This window comes from Amblyomma maculatum, chromosome 3 (genome assembly GCF_055883805.1).
Source record: "Amblyomma maculatum isolate TAMU_Amacu chromosome 3, ASM5588380v1, whole genome shotgun sequence".
Taxonomy (NCBI): Eukaryota; Metazoa; Arthropoda; class Arachnida; order Ixodida; family Ixodidae; genus Amblyomma; species Amblyomma maculatum.
Window position 1 is genome coordinate 133011400 of NC_139346.1, and position 19735 is coordinate 133031134.

At 45.7% G+C, this 19735-nt stretch overlaps 1 protein-coding gene across 1 annotated transcript in view; it reads right to left on the minus strand.

Annotated features, from left to right (window-relative positions):
* Positions 1-19161, minus strand: part of LOC146196070 (cytochrome P450 1A1-like) — a 44315-nt gene extending 25154 nt beyond the window's left edge. The window contains exons 1-3 of the mRNA XM_084596325.1: positions 19011-19161; positions 6719-6898; positions 2412-2505 (exon numbers count right to left, since the gene is read on the minus strand). Of these exons, the coding sequence (XP_084452451.1) occupies positions 2412-2505; positions 6719-6898; positions 19011-19161 (425 nt within the window). The remainder of the gene's footprint in view (positions 1-2411; positions 2506-6718; positions 6899-19010) is intronic.
* Between the last annotated feature and the right edge of the window lie 574 nt (positions 19162-19735).

Genomic DNA, 19735 nt, shown 5'->3' on the forward strand with positions numbered 1-19735 from the left:
CTTCCCACGTCCAGGGCGTGGTGAAAGAGCGTCCCGAATCCAACTAAGGCTTGTTTCGAGGCCGCTTCTCGGTTAATCCATTATTGTCTTTAATTTATATTAACGATATTAAAGAGTTTGCTGAGTCTCCTGCAGAGTTGAAGATTTTTGCAGACGATTGTTTAATTTACTCTCGAATAACTCAAACTGATGACCCGATCAGAATAAACCGAATCCTTCATCCTTGCATCTTTGGTGCAAGAAATGGGATATGGAAATTGACTACACCAAATCAACTTTCGCACATATAACAAATAAAAAGTGTTAGGTTATATTCTTATAACGCTGGAAACAATAATCTAAAAAAATGTTGATACCTTCAAATATTTAGGAGTCACAATTACACATAACCTTCAGTGGCATAAACACACTGATAATGTGTGCTCAACAGCTTCACAAAAAGCTTCACAATTTCTGAGAAGGAAATTAGAATATGCACCAAATATGTGAAATTAATAGCCTGCAAAATGTTCATACTCTCATCCTTGGAGTACGCCTGTGCTGTCAGGAGCCCCCCCCCCCCCCCCCCCCCCCCAAAAAAAAAAAAAAAAAAAAAAACGTTTTAAAAGATAAACTGGAACGTATTCAAAGAATGGCCGCTCGTTTTATTTTGTCAAGCTACAGGAGAACAGACTCGGTGACGGAAATATTAAACACATGTGAACTCGAATTACTTGAAAATCGAAGGCAAAAATCCAGGTTAAAGCTTTTATTTCACATACTCCAAGGACATTTAAAGATAAGCAAAGATAGATATACTCACTCCCCGGGAAAACGGAGTGCCAGAACAAACCATACGAGAGCCATCAAGCCTTATGTCACACGTGCTGATGTTTTCCGCAACTCCTTTTTTACTAATGTGATTGATTCTTGGAATGCTTTGCCAGTTGAGGTTGTTGAGCAGACGGATGTGCACAAATTCGAACAATCCATTGATGTTTTGTATAGAGAGCGTACAACTTGACAACTTGACGTCATTATAATATGTTATGAATTGTATTTTATTTTATGCCCTCCCTGTATCGACCCTCAAGCGATAGTTAACAGTATCAATAAAAAAATAGAGCATCCTCATTTATAGATGCGGGAATGCGCACGCCTCAAACCAGTCATTTTCCGCCTACCTAAACCCTTTAATTAAAGCACAGCACTTGTTGCTCGCGCGAGCACAAATGAAACCTTGGCGTTTTTAAGGCGAAAGACTATTCGCCTGATTGTTGTCGTCAGCAAAAGTGTCCCGCTTTTGCGGCGGCTCTGATTGGCCGAGACGGGATGACATCATGGAGGTCTCGATCAATGACACAGCCCCACCACAGTACGCGCGAGTGCATGCCTTATATGGCCATATGCCAATCAATGAATAATTTCTAATTAATAACTAATTAAGTGTTTAACTAAATAATCACTACAGCAAGGATAATTATTATAGGTAATTGCTAATTAAATAATATTTACTGATCAGTGATGCTTGCGTAATTTAAAATTACTTACTGATTAATACCGAGCGCCCGATAAAACCAACGATACAACAGCAAACGTAGAACAACTGCGAAGATACAAGGAGTGAGATCTCGTCGCTGCCAAGCACAGTTCACTGAATAAATGCACTCGTAGAATGTGAAAGAGTAGTCGCTCGCTTTACTCGTAGCAGAATTCATCGCTACATGCGCAACAGTCGCGTAGCAGAATGCAGCACTCGGGCTTTCGCCTTTCATGACTTAGTCGCCAAAGTGTCCTCGAATTTATTTTTTTTTTCTAACGCGCCGTAGGCAAAGCGTCTTTCGAGCGATCACAAAATTGAATCATAGTAGCGTACATGGCGCTGCCCCGCAATTTCAAAAGTCTGAAAATTCCGCAGGTTCATTATTTTGCGCTTAATTGCACACCATTCATACAGAGAGTCCGGAACGGTAGCCTCATGTTCATCCTGAGATTCACCGCAGCTTCTGCACGATGCTCCGTGCTTAAATGTCTTAGAAGGGACATGATGTTTGATACATGGCCTGCCCTATTCCATGGCCACTCTATTATACGGAGAGTGGCGCACCTAGCGGCAGCTTCTGTATCCACGTCACTCTTCCGGCTAGCTTCCATGACAATTAGGTAGAAGCGCTGAGGGTCTCTGGTAGCACATCCATTTATCAGGTTGCATACAGGAGTTAAATTTGACTCTGCTTTGCCCGTATCATGAGTGCCCCGTGGACTGGGAAGGAGAGTTGTCGAGCGACGCGATACGAAGTCACGTGATAAAGTGGATGCAGAGCAAAGTCTTTACCGCTTACTTACTGCCGGTGGGAAATGTAAGTTTGGCGAGTCTCTATTGCGTCGCTAATACGAACAAAAAGAATGCGCAGCTTTATGGCACAACTTACCTCACAGCCATGTGAAACACCTTCCGAAGCGCTTTCCAGCATGGCGTGTAATCTTCGAAGAGAATATCCTGGTATCCTTGATTTTGCAATGTACCTGCAAAGTGAGAAAGCAAGTTTGACTTCAAATGTCTTATAGAGCATGGGTGTCGTTTTGCTTCTGTAATGCCATCTGGCATTAAAGGTATATTTATTTTTACTTTCATTTGAAACGCTATTTGACATTCAAAAGATAATTTCTTTTTTCAAAGACCACTAGAAGCGCCGCCTTTGCGTTCTGCTTAGGATATGAAAGGGTCTCTGCAGTCTTCCGAGTCGTCCCGGACAGTATACTTCAGCGCGGAAAAAATGCATAGCATTCAGCTGAATAGCAAATTTTTGAAGCAGCAGGACACTGCTGGACTCCGGAGCACGAAACAAGAGAAAAGTGTCGCATCAGCGAGAGCACTGGTTCCGGGTGCCTCCACATGACGCTGATATGTTGGAGGACATAATGCCATTGCTACACGGCGAACATGATTACCGTCGAGAGATTCCATCCTCTCGTTTTTAGGTGTTCTGGCGTCACCATCATCTCAGTTAAGCTTGGAGGCATGCAAGCAATCAGCCTAAAAGTTCACCCTCAAAAAGGTTAAAAAGATAGGCTCATAATGCGTCGGCTGGGCGTGACCACTGTACACGTCACCAAAAAATGTCTGCCGCATGAATACAGATTAAAGATTGATAATTAATAGTGGTAGGCAGTGATTAATAGAGGTTATAACAAAGACTGGTAGAGGTTATATTGTCACGTTGGTAAAAAGGCGTGTGAAGGCCGCTGAGACGGTAACACAGAGAGCCCGGTGTTGGCGAAGTCCAGGGGCGTACGGTCCGAGCGCGTCTGCTTCTCTGCCTTGTCTTCATCGTATACTGGCATCATTAGCTCCCCCGGTGAGGAAGCATCGACCCGATGCTCGAGGCAATTCACGGACTCTCAAGGAGGGCGTCCTGGCATGATAAGGTTTGAGTCGAACGACGTGGACCATCTCTGGGCGTGTGGCACGACTTGATCATGGCGCCTCGTGAGGAAGAACTTCATAGTTGAGAGCGCCAACGCGGCGCAGAACTTGGTAAGGACCGAAGTAGCGACGCAAGAGCTTTTCGCTAAGTCCGCGTCGTCGAACTGGAGACCAAACCCAGACAAGATCACTCGTCTGATATTCAACCTCGCGGCGCCGCAGGTTGTAGTGTCGCGCATCCTGCACCTGCTGGTCACGAATGCGCAGCTTAGCGAGCTGGCAGGCTTCTTCGGCACGTTGCAAAAAGTACGCAACGTCATCATTGGGGTGGTCGTCGACATGGGGTAGCATGGCGTCAAGTGTTGTGGTGACTGGGCGGCCATAAACAAGGCTAAACAGCGTCATTTTGGTCATTTCTTGGATGGCTGTAATGTGCGAACGTTACGTAAGGGAGGACTGCATCCCACGTTTTGTGTTAAACGTCCGCATACATTGAAAGCATGTCGGCAAGCGTTCTGTTTAAACGTTCGGTTAATCCGTTCGTCTGGGGATGGTAGGAAGTAGTCCTGCGGTGACGTGTACGTGTGACGTAAGTCAAGAATATGCTGCATAAGCTCAGCAGAAAAGGCAGCACCTCGGTCCGTGATCACAATCTGAGGAGCACTGTGGCGCAGGACGATTTGCAGTACAACAAATTTTGCAACTTCAATAGCAGTTCCGCTCGGCTCTCCGCATAACGCGTCAGGTAGTCGGTGGCGACTATTATCCACTTTTGTCCCAAGCTTGAGGTAGGGAATGGTCCCAACAAATCCATCCCGATTTGTTGAAACGGCTGGGAGGGAGGCTGTATGGGTTTTAGGAAGCCAGCTGGCTTGGCAGGAGCAATCTTTCGGCGCTGATAGTCACGGCAAGTGCGAACGTAATTCCTAACATCATATGTCCCAGACGAGGCCAGTAGTATTTTTCTTAGATTCTGGCTTGCGTTCTCGTGATTCCAAGGTGGCCGGAATCTGGTTCGTCGTGGCAGGCATGCAAAATTTCATTGCGTAGGTTCCTAGGAACCACAAGCCAGTAATGTCGACTGTTGGGGGTAAAATTCTTGAAAAGCACGTAGTCGCGTACGCAGAGAGAGGATAAAGAGCGCCGTTAAGCTACGGGAACTCTGCCAGCAGCACATTCCAGATAATCAATTATTGCCTGAAGATCAGGATCGGTGCGTTGTTGCACGCCGAAGTCTGTAGCTCACTGCGTTGACGAAGACGTCGTCTTCGCCTGCGTCAGTTGGGGCAGGTTCGACGGGAGCCCGGGAAAGACAATCTGCGTCCAAATGTCTACGACCGGATGTCTAAGTCACTGTGATGTCATATTCTTGTAGGCGCAGACTCCATTGTGCAAGGCGCCCTGATGAATCCTTGATACTGGCTAACCAAAAACGTGCGTGGTGACCCGGCACTACTTTGAAAGGTCTCCCGTACGGGTATGGCCTCAACTTCACAACTGCCCACACGATGGCGAGACACTCTTTTTCAATGGCAGAATAATTGCCCTCGGTCTTCGACAAAGAACGACTTGCGTAAGCAAGTACACGTTGTTGCCTTTTGGACCTGAGCTAGGATAGCGCTCAAACCAAAATTACTTGCATCGGTGTGTACCTCCGTATCAGCATGTTCATCAAAGTGTGCCAGAACGGGTGGTGACTGAAGGCGGTGCTGGAGGTCATGAAATTCCTGCTGCTGTGGTATTTCCCATTGGAACTGTACATCTGCCTTGGTGAGATACGTAAGGAGCGCCGCGATGTTTGAGAAAGTTGGCACAAAGCGGTGGTAGTACGCACATAACCCGAGGAAGCGCCGAAGTTCCTTCTGGTCTTGTGGCGGTGGGAAATTCCGAATGGCAACAGTTTTCTCGGATTCGGCAATTAATGGAATCGAGCGGATTCCATTAATTTGATGTTTTACCTAGGCAGGATCGAGGTACCAGAGACTGCGGAAGTGAATAGCCATTAGATACGCTATATCATATTTAGTGGCTCATCATGTCATCAAACTCGGCGCCTTGTGTGCTTTCGTATCTTCGGCAAAGAAAGCAGCGTATTGCTGGGAGATTCGTCGACGTCGACACTCAAAGTTGAAAATACTTTTCACAAATGCAGGATAGTTATTTACTTCTCCAGTGAAACCGCGGCTTTTCACCCTTATGCAAGGGAAGCTAAAACTAGGATGGGGGGGGGGGGGGGGTAAATTTTTCGTCAGTGATGCCGCGCCAACAGCTTCAGAAGAATTCGTTCCGTGCCGACATTTCTCATATATCTTTTTCTTTTAGTAGATTGCTTTTAGCAGCGGGAATGAGATTGTTTTTTTTTTTTTTTTTTTTTGCTTAGAGCGCTGAATGTGATGATTAGAGCAGGCATTTTGGATACTAAGAATGCGGTCGTTAATAAACAAAACACACGCTGTCTCTTTCGCATTGAGCCGCATCTTTGGTACCGCTAGAGCACCATAGAAACAAAGCACCACATGCAGTTTCTAGTATACACGGTCGTTGAGGTGAGAAACTGAGAATCAAAGCTAGACCAAAAGTTGAAAATGTGCGAACTAAACAAAAAGCCACTTTCCTACGCAATGTTGTGTATGATACCGCACTACGATTTACAAGCGAACAAATAAAATTATTCTATCCAACTGGCAATGCTTGGCTGGAAGGAGATTGCTGCGGGATTTATTTTATTTATTCTAGTTAAACTACGTAATTTATACTTTTGGCCAACGAATTAAAACTCTAACTAGCGTATACGAAGCAGAGATATCCGCCGGTGTTGGGAAAACCTCGCACACCATGTGCTTTAGAAGGTTCTTGGAAGAAACAAATAATAAAGCGAGATTATAGGGGAGGGAAACTCCGGGGCCACTCTATACAGTCACTCAACGGTCGTGCGAACACGACCTCAGCGCGCACCTCTGCTCGCTCATAATTGCGCATTAGTGTAGCTCATCCATACGCGAGACAAAGCAAGCTTATGTCTTCTTCTAATATTATTATTTTTTTATTTTGCACTACGAGTGGGTACAAATTTGCTTTCATACTGACATTGAATTATAATGCGGCAGTTGATTGCGACTGGTGAATGTTTGTCCATTACGCCCTTTGTTCCCAATCTAAGGCTACTCTGCTTTTCGGATAAGTATCACGAAGGCTGTTACGAGGGTGCGCACTCCAAGCCCGCACATGGATACGTGTGTTCACGAGCTCATAACAGAACATGCTTTTGCACGTTAAGCCCGATGTACTATTCACTGTCTTGTTCACACTCACCCATCTTGGTTGCAAAGCGTCCAGCGAAGTCCAGCCTCCGATCGAGCAGCGCTTCCCGGATGGTGTGGTGACCATTGAGGAAGACCATGGGCTTATGGGACATCCAGAGTGTGAAGACATCGCCGTACGTTTTGGACCACTCGGTGGCTTCACAGTGCAGGTACTTCACCTTGCTAAGTGCTACAGGAAGCAAAAAGGACTGAAATGTGGTGGTGTGTACAACAGGTGCTCGAAAGGAGTCATAAAACTGCTCATGGCTCGCATTATTCTTCTCCGCAGAACGTATAGAGTCTGGCAGCAGTAATAAAAAACAAACACCGAGCTCGATTTTAGCATTAGCAGTGTACCAGTGGTCTTTACAGTTTTTAACACGAGTTTTTGGCTTTTCTTATCGATATCTAACAACTCCTCTAAGTACACGCTGAAAACGCTCCCTCTTTATTCTAGTAATTTGCAGAAATAATGGCGCTGCTTTAATAAAGCAGACATTTTAGCAAACCGTCTGTATTTAAAGCTAGTATATGCAATGTCCTTTACCTCTGGCCTCATTGTCGTATGGAGAAAAAAAAAAAAAAAAAACATGTCGGGTGTTATTCTGGTATTTCAGAAACTTGCACTGCGAAATGAGCTTGGAATATTTGACGTGGTTAAACTAAATCACTGCGCATTGTCCAATAAGGGCCTGTAACGCACCATAGACTCCCTTTGCAGAGGCAAATGCGAGAGAGCTAATCATCAATCTATAGTTTCACAGGCACAGCGCAGCAAAAGAAAAATACTGAAGAGCAATGTGAACAGACAGCGCTAAGCCCCGATGCTGTGTCTTAGCGGTTAGCGCTCTCGACTACTGAGCCGGGCGACTAAGGTTCGATTCGTACTGGGGCAGCCGTATTTCGATGCAGGTGAAGCGCAAAACACCCTTGTATTGTGCGATGGTAGTGCACGTTAACCAACCTCATTCAAGCGGTCGTGGTACTCTGAAGCCCTCCACTATGTCGACCCTAATAGCCAATTGAGTTTCCAGGGGTCGCTAAATACCATAGGTCAAACTGCCACGCAGCAATGGCACCCAAAGCCTATATTGGGAAAACGGGCAATACGAACATGCTTAGATACGAACAGTTTAGATGTACACCAAATGGCGTACATCTAATCAACAGGAATACAATTATGCAAGTTATGTTTTATATTGTTTGACACTATAGGAGTGCTCTGCCCACATAAGCTCTCTCTAATCTAGACCCCTTGACCGCTTCAATAACTCACGTTGCACAATTGTTCTTACTCTTTCTGAATACCATCGACGTACCTATGAGCACATTACAATTTGTACACGGCGATACAAGCGTTTCTGCCGTAATGATTAAGAAAAGGCGTACACAAGATACTAACGAAGGGGGAAAGATGTTCTCATAACAAGTGATTGCGTAAGCATCCGATAAGGCAATATTTATAGAAAACAATTCTTGCCTTCGTTCCTCTCGATTAAGAGCATGTCATTTGATGCGATGGAATTGATGTGATGAATGTAATAGATTCCTCAATAAAGTTGATGGAAAAGTAAAAATGTGTGTGTCCTCATCATCATCTCTCTCCTGCCAAGCAAAAATAAACCGTCATGCCCATGTTCATACGCTAGCTCTGAATATAAAATTTCATTTTGTACGAAAGAGTGTAATTTAAGAACTGAAAATATCCAATGCAGAATTAGTGTGAAGGCAAGAGGCATCCACGCCAGGAATAGACATATTCACATTTAGACACAATAGAGTCCATGCATATCCGCAAGCTTGTCAGAGATAATCTTTGAAGCGCCGGTAAATAGTAGCGTAACGCTCCTTCAACGTAGGCTTTTTCAAGCAGAACCATCGACCGGCACTTGCTGTCCCATCGTGTTCCCTCTATGAATCTGAAAACCTGCGATGCAGCAGTAATCCTCTCGCGGAGTTTAATCAGAGGTGGCCAAGAGAGATTACCGTCAGTCATAACATTTAGAAATCGATGTGATCGTACATATGATAGTGAGCGTCCACCTAGAAATAGCGGCTATCGAGTCAGCCTTTTTCATGGGAAAACTATAACAACGCTCTTTTCTGCTGAGAACCGAAGACCCCGGAGAGCCAGGTACATTGAGATGTGCAGTAATGCTCTCTGAATGCGTTGCCGTGCAATATAACGCGAACGTGATGCACTCCAGACGCAGATATCACCTGCAAAAAGTTTTATGCTCCTCGTGGAAGCATAAAACTTTGTTATATGTATAAGGGCAATGTTGAACAGGATAGGGCTGAGCACAGCTCCCTGAGGTACGCCCCTCTTCTGTGCGTGAAAGAGAGTTGGACCATTTGGAGTGGTCATAAAAAATTAAAGAGAGAGAGATAGATAGATAGATAGATAGATAGATAGATAGATAGATAGATAGATAGATAGATAGATAGATAGATAGATAGATAGATAGATAGATAGATAGATAGATAGATAGATAGATAGATAGATAGATAGATAGATAGACAGATAGACAGATAGATAGATAGATAGATAGATAGATAGATAGATAGATAGATAGATAGATAGATAGATAGATAGATAGATAGATAGATAGATAGATAGATAGATAGATAGATAGATAGATAGATAGATAGATAGATAGATAGATAGATAGATAGATAGATAGATAGATAGATAGATAGATAGATAGATAGATAGATAGAGAGAGAGAGAGAGAGAGAGAGAGAGAGAGAGAGAGAGAGAGAGAGAGAGAGAGAGAGAGAGAGAGAGAGAGAGAGAGAGAGAGAGAGAGAGAGAGAGAGACTCTTTAATGGGAAAACAGAGAATTTTGCCGGCGTTTAGATTTCGCTGGCATGCTACTCTGTGTGGGTAGGGGAATTCGGGACGGAAAGATTGAAAAAAGAATGGTGAGGGAAACAATAAAATTGAAGGGGGGGGATAAAACACGGCCATTAAATACGTGTTAAGGTGCTTCGTGGAGTAATGATATAAAATTAAATAATGAAATGCATGATCCGACAAATGTGCTTATAGAGTTCACAGCTTGCAAAATACCTGAGGGAAACATGCGAGGTGAATTTAGAGTTTGTCAAGGAGTCCAATGTCTTTCAAATACGTAAATAAAACGTTCATCGCGAGTCTCTGTTGCCTAGGGCAGGCTAAGGGATCTAAAACCCTGTTCATTGTTAAAGGCAGTGGAGAGAGCTTCTCCATGCTGCGTTCATAGTTTGCACGCTCGTCAGCGTAGGCAGTGCACTCAAGTAGGATATTTTCCAAAGTTTCAATCGAGCCTCAGTTGTCACAATACGGGCTGGGCTGTTCATTTCACCGAAACGGTAGCGCAATCCATTTGTGTATACACAGTTTAGACGAAGTCGGTGGTAAAGAGTTTCTAGTTGGCGAGGATATTTCGGAGGAAGTCTTGATTTTAGATGTGGGTCAATAGAATATAGAAATTGGTAGTGATGCGTCGGCAAGTTCCAAAGTCGATACTTTGTTTCGGAAGCAAATCTTTTAGCCAGTTGGGATGCATCAGATTTCGTGAAGACGGTCCTAATGTATCTTTGATGTTGGTGGCCTTTGCGAGCCGCTTCATCTGCTTTTTTATTGGCTTTAATACCACAGTGAGCTGGTATCCACTGAAATGTTATGCAGTGGCCTGCGGCAATAGTCAAATGATGAAGATACCCGATGTCAAAGGAAACAGGATGATGATTGTTTTTCTTCAGCAGGTTATTCAGGATTTGCATAGATGCTTTGGAATCAGTGAAGATAACCCATCTTCCGGGAGTTTGGTGCACGATATAGGAGAGAGCTTCTTTAATGCCATGGATCTCACCTGTCGTAGATGATGTTTTCCGCTGCAGCCGGTGAGGCAGGACATTGTTTGTTGAGGGTACATAAAGGCCACAGGATGAAGTCTCTTGAGAAGTTGAACCGTCGGTGAATATGTGGGTGTGCTGCGTATATTCCTTGACTATGCAGGCGAGAGCGGCTTGCAGAAGTGCTGCCTGGGGCATGCGGCTTTTCGCATTCACGCCAGGAACAGACATATTCACCTTTAAAGACGATAGTGTCCATTGAGGAAAGGTGACTGCAGTAAACTACGTGGCTGAATGATAGTAGGGAGGGGCAGAAACTGTACGGCTTGACAAAAGCCAGAGTTGCTGTGGGTTTGGTGGACACGATGCAAGAAATGCTTCTTCCCTTGGAGGACATGTCGGAGATGGATGCGCATAGTTTCTTGGGCGGCAATCACATATAGCGGGAGGCATCCTGCTTCTGCAAGTGTTCCTGATGCAGGGAATTCCTTTGGGAGTCCAAGGCATATCCGCAAGCAGTTGTTCCGTGCAGCCTCGAGAATCTTCTTGCTCGTTGGGGATATTTGAAGTACCGGAAAATAGTAGCGTAGCGCTCCTTCAACGTAGGCCTTTTCAAGCAGAACCATCGATCAGCAGTTGCTGCCCCATCGTGTTCCTGCCATGAATCTGAAAACCTGTGATGCTGCAGTGATTATCTCATGCAGGTTTTTAATCTAAGGGGCACAAGAGAGGTTACTGTCAATTATAACCCCTAGGAACCGGTGTGATCGTACATAGGACAGTGACCGTCCACCCAGAAGGAGCGGGTATCGAGTCATTCTTTTCCTTGTAAAAGCCATAGCAACACTCTTTTCTGGTGAAAGCCGAAGACCCCCGGGAGCCAGGTACATTGAGGTGTGCATTAACGCTCTCAGAATTCGTTGCTGCGTTGTATAACGCGAACGTGATGCACTCCAGATGCAAATATCATCTGCAAAAATTTTAATGCGTACTCCACGGGGAAGGTTTTTTGTTATATGTATAAGGGCAATATTGAACAAGATAGGGCTGAGCACAGCTCCCTGAGGTACGCCCCTCTTCACTGCATAAAAGGCAGTTTGACCATGTGGAGTGCTCATAAAAATTTGCCACTCTTGTAAATAGTGTCCAATCCAGTTGTAAAGCTTTCCTCCGAGGCCAAAGCTGGCCAAGGCTGCGAGAATTGCATGATGAAATACAGAGTCAAAAGCAGCCTTGATGTCAAGGAAAACGGCTGTCGTGATGTATCCAGCGTGAAGGTACTCTTCAAGTGATGAGACAAGGGTAATAACATTATCAGTCGCTGACCTATTCTGGCGAAACCCGTTCATTTCTTGAGGATATTCATTTCTGTTCTCGAGGAACCAGGTGACGCGTTTGGAGATCATTCGCTCCATAAGCTTACTGACGCAGCTCAGTAGGGCGATGGGTCGGAAGGATGCATAACTTGTTGGCTGTTTAGAAGGTTTCAAAACGGGCACAATTTTGACCTACTTCCATTCCGTTGGGACTTCACCAGATATCCAGGAAGAATTGTAGTATTCCAGGAGTCGAAGGCGGGAATTGTGAGGTAGCTTTGTGATTGCGTCATAGGTCACTTCATCATGGCCCGGAGACGTCCGTCTGTTTAATTCTGCGATAGCTGTGGTTAAAGGGACACTAAAGACAGCCAAAGATGGTATGAAAATCTAATAAACTACATTTGGTGACACTGTCGCCGCATATCCGGCAGCAAAAAATCGTATAATTGCTGAGATATTGCGATAAGAAGTTGAGGTTTTTTCTTGTTCCCGCCGGTCGAATTCAAACTGTGGCCTCCAACTACGTAGTTGGAGTTGAGTGACGCACACTGTGACGTAAGCGGAGACTCCGTGATAGCTAGCGAGCCGGCGCGGCCCGCGGCGTCGCATCCCTCAAGGGCCAACTTGGCAACAGCGTACTCGCAATGACGGCCTCAGCCGAAATAAATAAAACGATGAAGAGAGTAATTTACTGAGCGATGGGCCCATAAAGGAAGAAAAAAAAACATAGAGGGCTTGTAATGCCCAATACTTTACATGTTTCTCAAGCTTTTGCGCTCCTTGCACTGTGTATAAACAAACCGAGCCCTCGGTCATCGCAACGGTTCCTGACATGTTTACATACAAATAAGATTTAGTTACCAGCAAAATAGTGTCCTCGCTGCTGCGCTTGTCAGTTTTGAAGCTTCGTCGCACTTTTTTCCTTCAAGGTTTGTGCTACAGCTCCGTGTTCAGCGAAAATTACGTCCACGGTAGAAGAACATGACCGAAGTGCCGGCGCCACTACATTTGCCAGCGCTGTGAAATTCCACATGTTAAAATGGATCCAGTGCACAATATAGTGCGCACAGGCATCCAGAACATTAGTTGCAAGACGTGAGAGCAGGCAGCATGCGCCGATGATCAAGAAATTGTAATTTTTAGGCCGGCAGCAGAAACACTTTATTGTAAATGGGGCCATGACATAAAAACCAGAAATATTTCCAAGGTTCTTGTGGCGCGGCGTAGCCGAGCGGTTAGCGCCGAACATTACGGAGCAACCAGCAGCGCGTTCGAGTCTCACCGCTTCAGGCGGGTTTTTTCTTTTTTTTTTTTTTTTTACAAATCGATTTTTTTTAACCATTTGTAATGTATTTCTGGTGCTTCGTTATTTTTAGTTTTTAATTTTTACCCGAGGCCCTTTTTTTCGCCGAGCGACGAGCGCAATATATCGACGCTCTCCTTGGTATGAGCGGCAAGTATGCCCCTTTTGTTTACGACGCCTGCAAATAGCACGTTGAAGGTCTTGTTGACGCAGTGTATGTTGGTCAGATGTGCCATGATTTAGTGAACAATTGAATGATAATGCGTTTTTCCTTCGGTACTTAGCATATGTATGCTTTTCGTGGCGTACGTAGCTGAAGTCAAGCGGTCAGGTCGCAGTCGAAGCGGCAACGGCGGCGATATGTTGGCGCAGAAGTGTGAACGAAGGAGTGTGTCGGCGGTAGCGGATTTCGCTCGCTCGTGCCTCCGAATGCTCAAATGGGAACCATCAAGGCTCATCTGCTGCTCCAAGCTCGTAATTCAGGCACTGCAGGTTCAAACAAACTATCCGAGTGCGCACGAAATGCCTGAGCCGAAACATAACAAAAACTGAAGTGGGCGCCTGTGGCGCCTCCAAGTATATTTTTGTATTTGCCTTGCAACGTTTACGTTGTCTTTTCGCCGTCGTTTACGTATGATAAAAGCGTGTTATCATGTTTGAGAAAAAACGTACTATCGCATTCAAACATTCAACGTAATTCGCATTTGTCAGCCTCCGGGATCCCTAGCGCGTCACGTGATTTGTAGTTGCGAGCCTCGGCCGTTTGGCTGTGGTGGCGATACCTGTATTTCTGTTATTCTTCTTTACTACCTTATAACAGCTCTGTTTTCAGTAAGAGTGGTCTTTTTGTAATCAGGAACTGACATTCTATCGATGCAAACCCACTTCCTTTCTCTCTTTAGTGTCCCTTTAAAGGGTAAAGCTGTTGGAGGGGCGTGCGCATACCGCGAACTATCCGCCAAATTTTGGCTACCGATTGGCGCACGTCCAGTGAAAGAACAAAAGTTACGCCATCTTTGCCGACTAAGCTTATCCAGGTAGCGTCGAATGTGACGTTGTGTGCGTCGGCAGGCACGAAGGTCTTAAATGTTTTTTGTGCGATTAGCTTTCCTTTCAGCTCGTCTGCGAATAGCGCACAGCCTCTGGAATGTCTCATCATTTTTGGGTAAGCTATCGCTTTTAGTTGTGATTCGCGTGCTTTCTCTCAGGCAATAAGCAATTGTCGATATTAGTTCCTCATGCCGGGTTGCGGCAGTAATTCCTCTGCTTGCAGCATCTTTGTTCATATCCCAGTCTGAAGATTTTATAAGAAATTTATTTGACGCCATCTGCGCACTGACAGCCGATATGAGAATTGGGTAATGGTCAATTCCACGTGTTTCCAGATCGGTGCGCCAGCCAAGGTTGTGGGCAGCTGAACTTGTCACAAAGGTCACGTCAATGCTGCTGGAAGTCGTCAGGCCTCGGAGATAGGTTATGCTGCCGTCATGTAGCGGTTCAATTAAATGTTTTGCCAGAAGTTCTGCAAGCTTGGCACCTCGGGAACATGTGTGTGAGCTTCCCCAAATTTCATTGTGAACGTTGAAGTCTTCGCAAATATGTGGAGTGGGCGTCCTTGTTATCAAATTTTCAAGCCTCGAAGCATCGAATGGCCTTCCTGGCTCAAGATATACTCCAATAAGAGTGTACTCTTGTCTCCCAATTACTGTTATGGCGCACACATATTCGTTATCATTGTGAGGCGGAACTTTAACCAAGGAGGCCGGGATATCCTTGCGAAAGCCTATAAGCAATCTGTTAACGTAGTATCCGCGTAGTCTGAAAGATTGCTCCACGCGCGATTCAGAGATGACTATGAAAGTGATGTGGTACGCTCGCACAAGGTCGAAAATCAGAGAGTTTTGAGCGTAAACCACGAGCGTTCCACTGGAAAATGGTGCATGTGCGATAGATGTTGTGGATGGTTAGCTGTGGTGAAGCTCTTCCTGTCGAAGCCATGATTACAGATGTGTGATATTACGCCCCTGCGGAGCGTAAGAGACCGGCGTACAGCAACGGCTTCATTGCTAGAACAGCTTCTACTTCTGGGAGTCCTTGTAACGAAGGGCTAGCGCGGACAAGTGCCTTGATGGCGGCAAACAGCATCGGAATCAGTAGGCTTGTGATTTCTTGTTCGGTGCTTCCGCTTTGCTGCCTTTCGCTGATCTTCTTGTTACATTGCGTTGCCTTAGGCTGAGAGTTAAGTTGTTTTTCGACTCTTGTGCGGAGTGTCGCTGCTGCTTTGTTGGAGGAGAAAAGCCAGCGAACTTTCCACGCTTCTTTTTGGCTGCAGCCGCGTACGTGTCATCACACGTTTTTCCATCATGTGATTTTCCATGTTGTGGTGACTGATTTTGGGATATATCTAATGTTTTTGTGAAAAGCACGTCAGGGTTAGGTGGTGGATCATGACGCTTGGGCGGTTTCCCTTGTGCTTGCTCCACTGTGCAAGCGTAGCAGCTTTCTTTTTAACACAACCTCCATATGAAGCAGGGTGTGCGCCATCGCAGTTTCCACATTTAGGTTGCGCTCTCGAGGTGCACTCTTTGTGCGAATGGGGGCCAGCACACACTTTGCATCGCACTGGACCGGTACTATCTCTCGATATGTGGCCATGCCTTTGGTATTTGTAGCATTGTGTCGCTGCTCCGACGTACTCAGTTACAGGGTAACTACAGAACCCAAGCGTGACTCTTTTAGGCAGTGGTGCATCTTTTGAGAATTCCAATATAACAAAACGACGGCTTACCTCTTTGGACTTGCCACCGTCTTCAGGAATGTATGTTGTTTGCCTCCTAGTTAAGAGGACACCTTGGTCACGTAGATATTCCTGCAGGTCTTCATTTGAGTAGGTGACAGGTACGTCTTGAATTTTCCCGTAGCTGGCTGTGTAAGAATACGGTACCCGGGCCTCTACAGCCACTCCAGCCAGCTTAGTTATTGTGAGCAAACGGTTTGCAGCCGGCAATGTTGATACTATAACCATTAAGCTCCCATCCTTATTGAGACGATGGCCGAGAACTTTTCCTTGTGCCGACGTTACAACTGCCGAAGCCACGATATTAGGGTTGGCTTTCCATAGATTGCCTCCTACCTCGGTGGGTCTGAAGACAACCGGAACACCAGCAGCTCTCTTTTTCTTGTAGGAGACAACCATGAAGGATGCGTGGCGTGGTCACCTAAAGCCGCATCGCTGGCTTTTTCTTTGCGTGGTCTCTTGTTCGCAGGGCCCTGATCTGTTGCCGCCACTACAGGGGCCGCTTGACTAGCCAATGGCTTTGCTGCCATTAGTGCAGCATGGAGTGCGGCTTGAGGTGGTGTTTCGTGTCGGAGTGCATACGGCGCAGAGCGCCTAGCCGGTCACTGAACGTGCTCCCGCCGGTGGCCAGGGACCCCCAGATCCTCGCACGTTGAGGACACAAATCAGAGGAACACTTAATACTCTAAAAATTCGAAAAAAAAAACACCGAAAATTAGAGACCGGTCTCAGACAGCCAATCAGCTAATCATCGTCTTCTTTTTTGCTTGCAGAATCTGCATTGGAGTAATGCGAAAGCACGGATGCTGCGGTTGGTTGCTTCTGGTTGCTTCTAGTTGCTTAATTCCCTTCTTGTTTACCTATTTTAGTCTTTGAAGGAAAGAAGCCAACAGTCGGCGAGGCCAAGGAAAGCGTTGGGGATGGTACTTTATGTCTTTCTTTTAATCTTGGATAATCTTACTTTAATCTTTTAATCTTACTTGGATAATCACAGAAATTAGTAATGTAATCTGTTTAGGGGAAAGATAATTAAACACAAAGTAGAAGAAAGAACAACGTGCCGATGGTGGGAACCGAACCCACGACCTCCGAATAACGCGTCCGGTGCTCGTCCAACTGAGCTACATCGGCCGCTGTCCCCCCTGCTACTTTCTTGGGTATTTATGTTGTCTGTACACGAACCTTGAGAGTGTTCACTAGCGCCACCCTCAGCCATAGCGGCGGACGTGGAACGTCCTTTGCTACCGCGAGCGTCACGTAGAACGTGATCAAGAGCGAGGGCGAAAGCTGTGCTAGAACCCTCTTACGCTACCTATGGCTTCATGTCTTTGGTATTTTAAAATTGCGCGCCAATCCAATTCCTATGCTCTTTTTCGGCTCTGTTTCCGGTTGCGGGACGTCACATCCCCTACGTCACATTAATTCACTTGTTTACCCATTTTAATCTTTGGTACTTTCAAATTGCCCACCAATCCCTTCCTATGCCCTTTTTCGGCTCTACTTCCGGTTGCGGGACGTCACTCACGTCACATCCTCTACGTCACATTAATTCACTTGTTTACACATTTTCATCTCTGGTACTTTCAAATTGCCCGCTAATCCCTTTCTATTCCCTTTTTCGGCTCTACTTGCTGTTGCCTGACATCACATCCTTGACGTTACATTAATTCACTTCTTGTTCACCCATTTTAGTCTTTGGTACTTCCGAACTGCGTGCCAATCCCTTTCTATGCCCTTTTTAGGCTCGACTTCAGGTTGCGTGACGTCACATCCTTGACGTCACCTTAATTGACTGATTTAATTAACTATTTATTATTTGATACATATTGACGCCACTCTGACTGACTTCATTACCTTTTTAGTATTTGGTACATTCAAATGTGGAGCCAAGCCGTTGACTAATGAGACCATTTCCGCCTTTACTTTTACATTTCTGCCTCTAATTAATTACCTAATTACCTTATTGGCCTCAGTATTTTTTCGGACACATATTGTCTCATCTTCTATCGATTGACACCACTCATTAACCTCTCCCACTTCTCAATTACTCACAACTGCTGCTCACAACAATTTTGCTGACGCGGTCTGCGGACAGGAATCTGTGAACATAGCGAAGTAATGCTTTCACATTAAAATTTGCCGCTCGTTTAAATAGCGTTCAATCCAGTTGCAAAGCTTTCATCCGAGGCCAAGGCTGACTAAGGCTGCGAGAACTGCATGATGAAACACAGAGTCAAAATCGGCCTTGATGTCAAGAAAAACGGCTGGCGGGATGTACTCAGCGTGAAGGCACTCTTCAGGTGTTGAGCCAAGGGTAATGACATTATCAGTCGCAGATCTAGCGAAATCTGTTCATTTCTTGAGGATACTCATTTCGGCTCTCGAAGAACCAGGTGAAGCGTTTGGAGATCATTCGCTCCATAAGCTTACCGACGCAGCTCAGTAGGGCCATGAATTGGAAGGGATGCGTAACTTGTTAGCTGTTTAGAAGGCTACAAAACGCAAACAATAACAGCAGGCGCTGTGTTCAAGTTAAGGAATAATCTACGAATACAGCCATTTCAAGCCACCTCATGTGAATCTAGCTATTCTAAATGCATCATTCCACATGGTACTTGCTACAGCCGACTGTAAGTACCAAGCTTGCTGTTAGTGCGTATGCCTCTGCACCTATAAATAGCGCCATATACCGTGCTCGTTCGTCATGACCTGCCCTGAGATGCAGGAAAAACATCACACCTGGGGTAAAAAACAAAAACAACCAAAGCAGGGCAAAATCATTACTGAGATATTTCCAATCCCAATTGGGAGGCTCATTCACGCTAACGAACGAGTAATTTAGCTCGGCTAGGAAATGGCACAGTCAGCGGATAAGCGGCGGATTATCAATAACAAAAACTAAATAGTAAAGAAAGAAACTGCACAGCAAAATATCAAAAGCCGAAAAAGAATATTATGAAGGAGAAATAAATGGCTGACAGCCTGTTGTGGAGAGCACCACTCTGCTGAACAAGCCTTACGTAGAAGCGAGTACCCACGGCACACTTACTGAGCAGGTTTCCGACTAGTGGTAGTGGGAAAGGCCCTCGGGGGTACTTGGACACCTTTTGATAGAAGAGGCTAACGAAGTATGCCACAACGAATGCCAGTGCCGTTGTGATCCATCGCCAGTCCCAAAGATACGTATAGACCATTTCAAGTCGAAAGCTCCAGGTACAGCGCCTGTCAATTGAAGACAGCGGTGTGCTCCCGGTTAGCAAGAATGCAACACGAATATATGCAACTCACTCGTAGAGAAAACGCAGAAGTGTCGCAAACAACGGGAGGCATCAAACTGTGGCAACTACTCTGAAGGCAGCTTTCCCGCAGGCAGGAACGGCAAGTGAGGCCACCGTCAGGCTGCCTAAGCTACACAATGGCAACTAGAGAGGAAGAGAGGAGCGGGGTATAAAGGGGGGGGGGGGGCAGCATTGGCTGGGCTATTCATACCCGTAAGCGGCCGCCGACCGTAGGCGGAAGCTTCGAGCGAACGTAGTTGCACCTGACCTTTTTTTATTGCCTTTATATCCACATCGACTGCCGGTTATTATTTTTATTTTGTTCGTGTCACATTTTAACAGATCCTCGTTGTAAGGCCGCAGTGAAAAGCGACTCGCACGTGGAGTCGAGCTGGCGGTCGAACCCCCCACGCGCCGAGGCCAAGGAGCGAGCGCTGTTGTTTTTTTCTCCTTTTCTCCCCTTTTCTTAGGCGCCGGCGCGCGGGCGCGC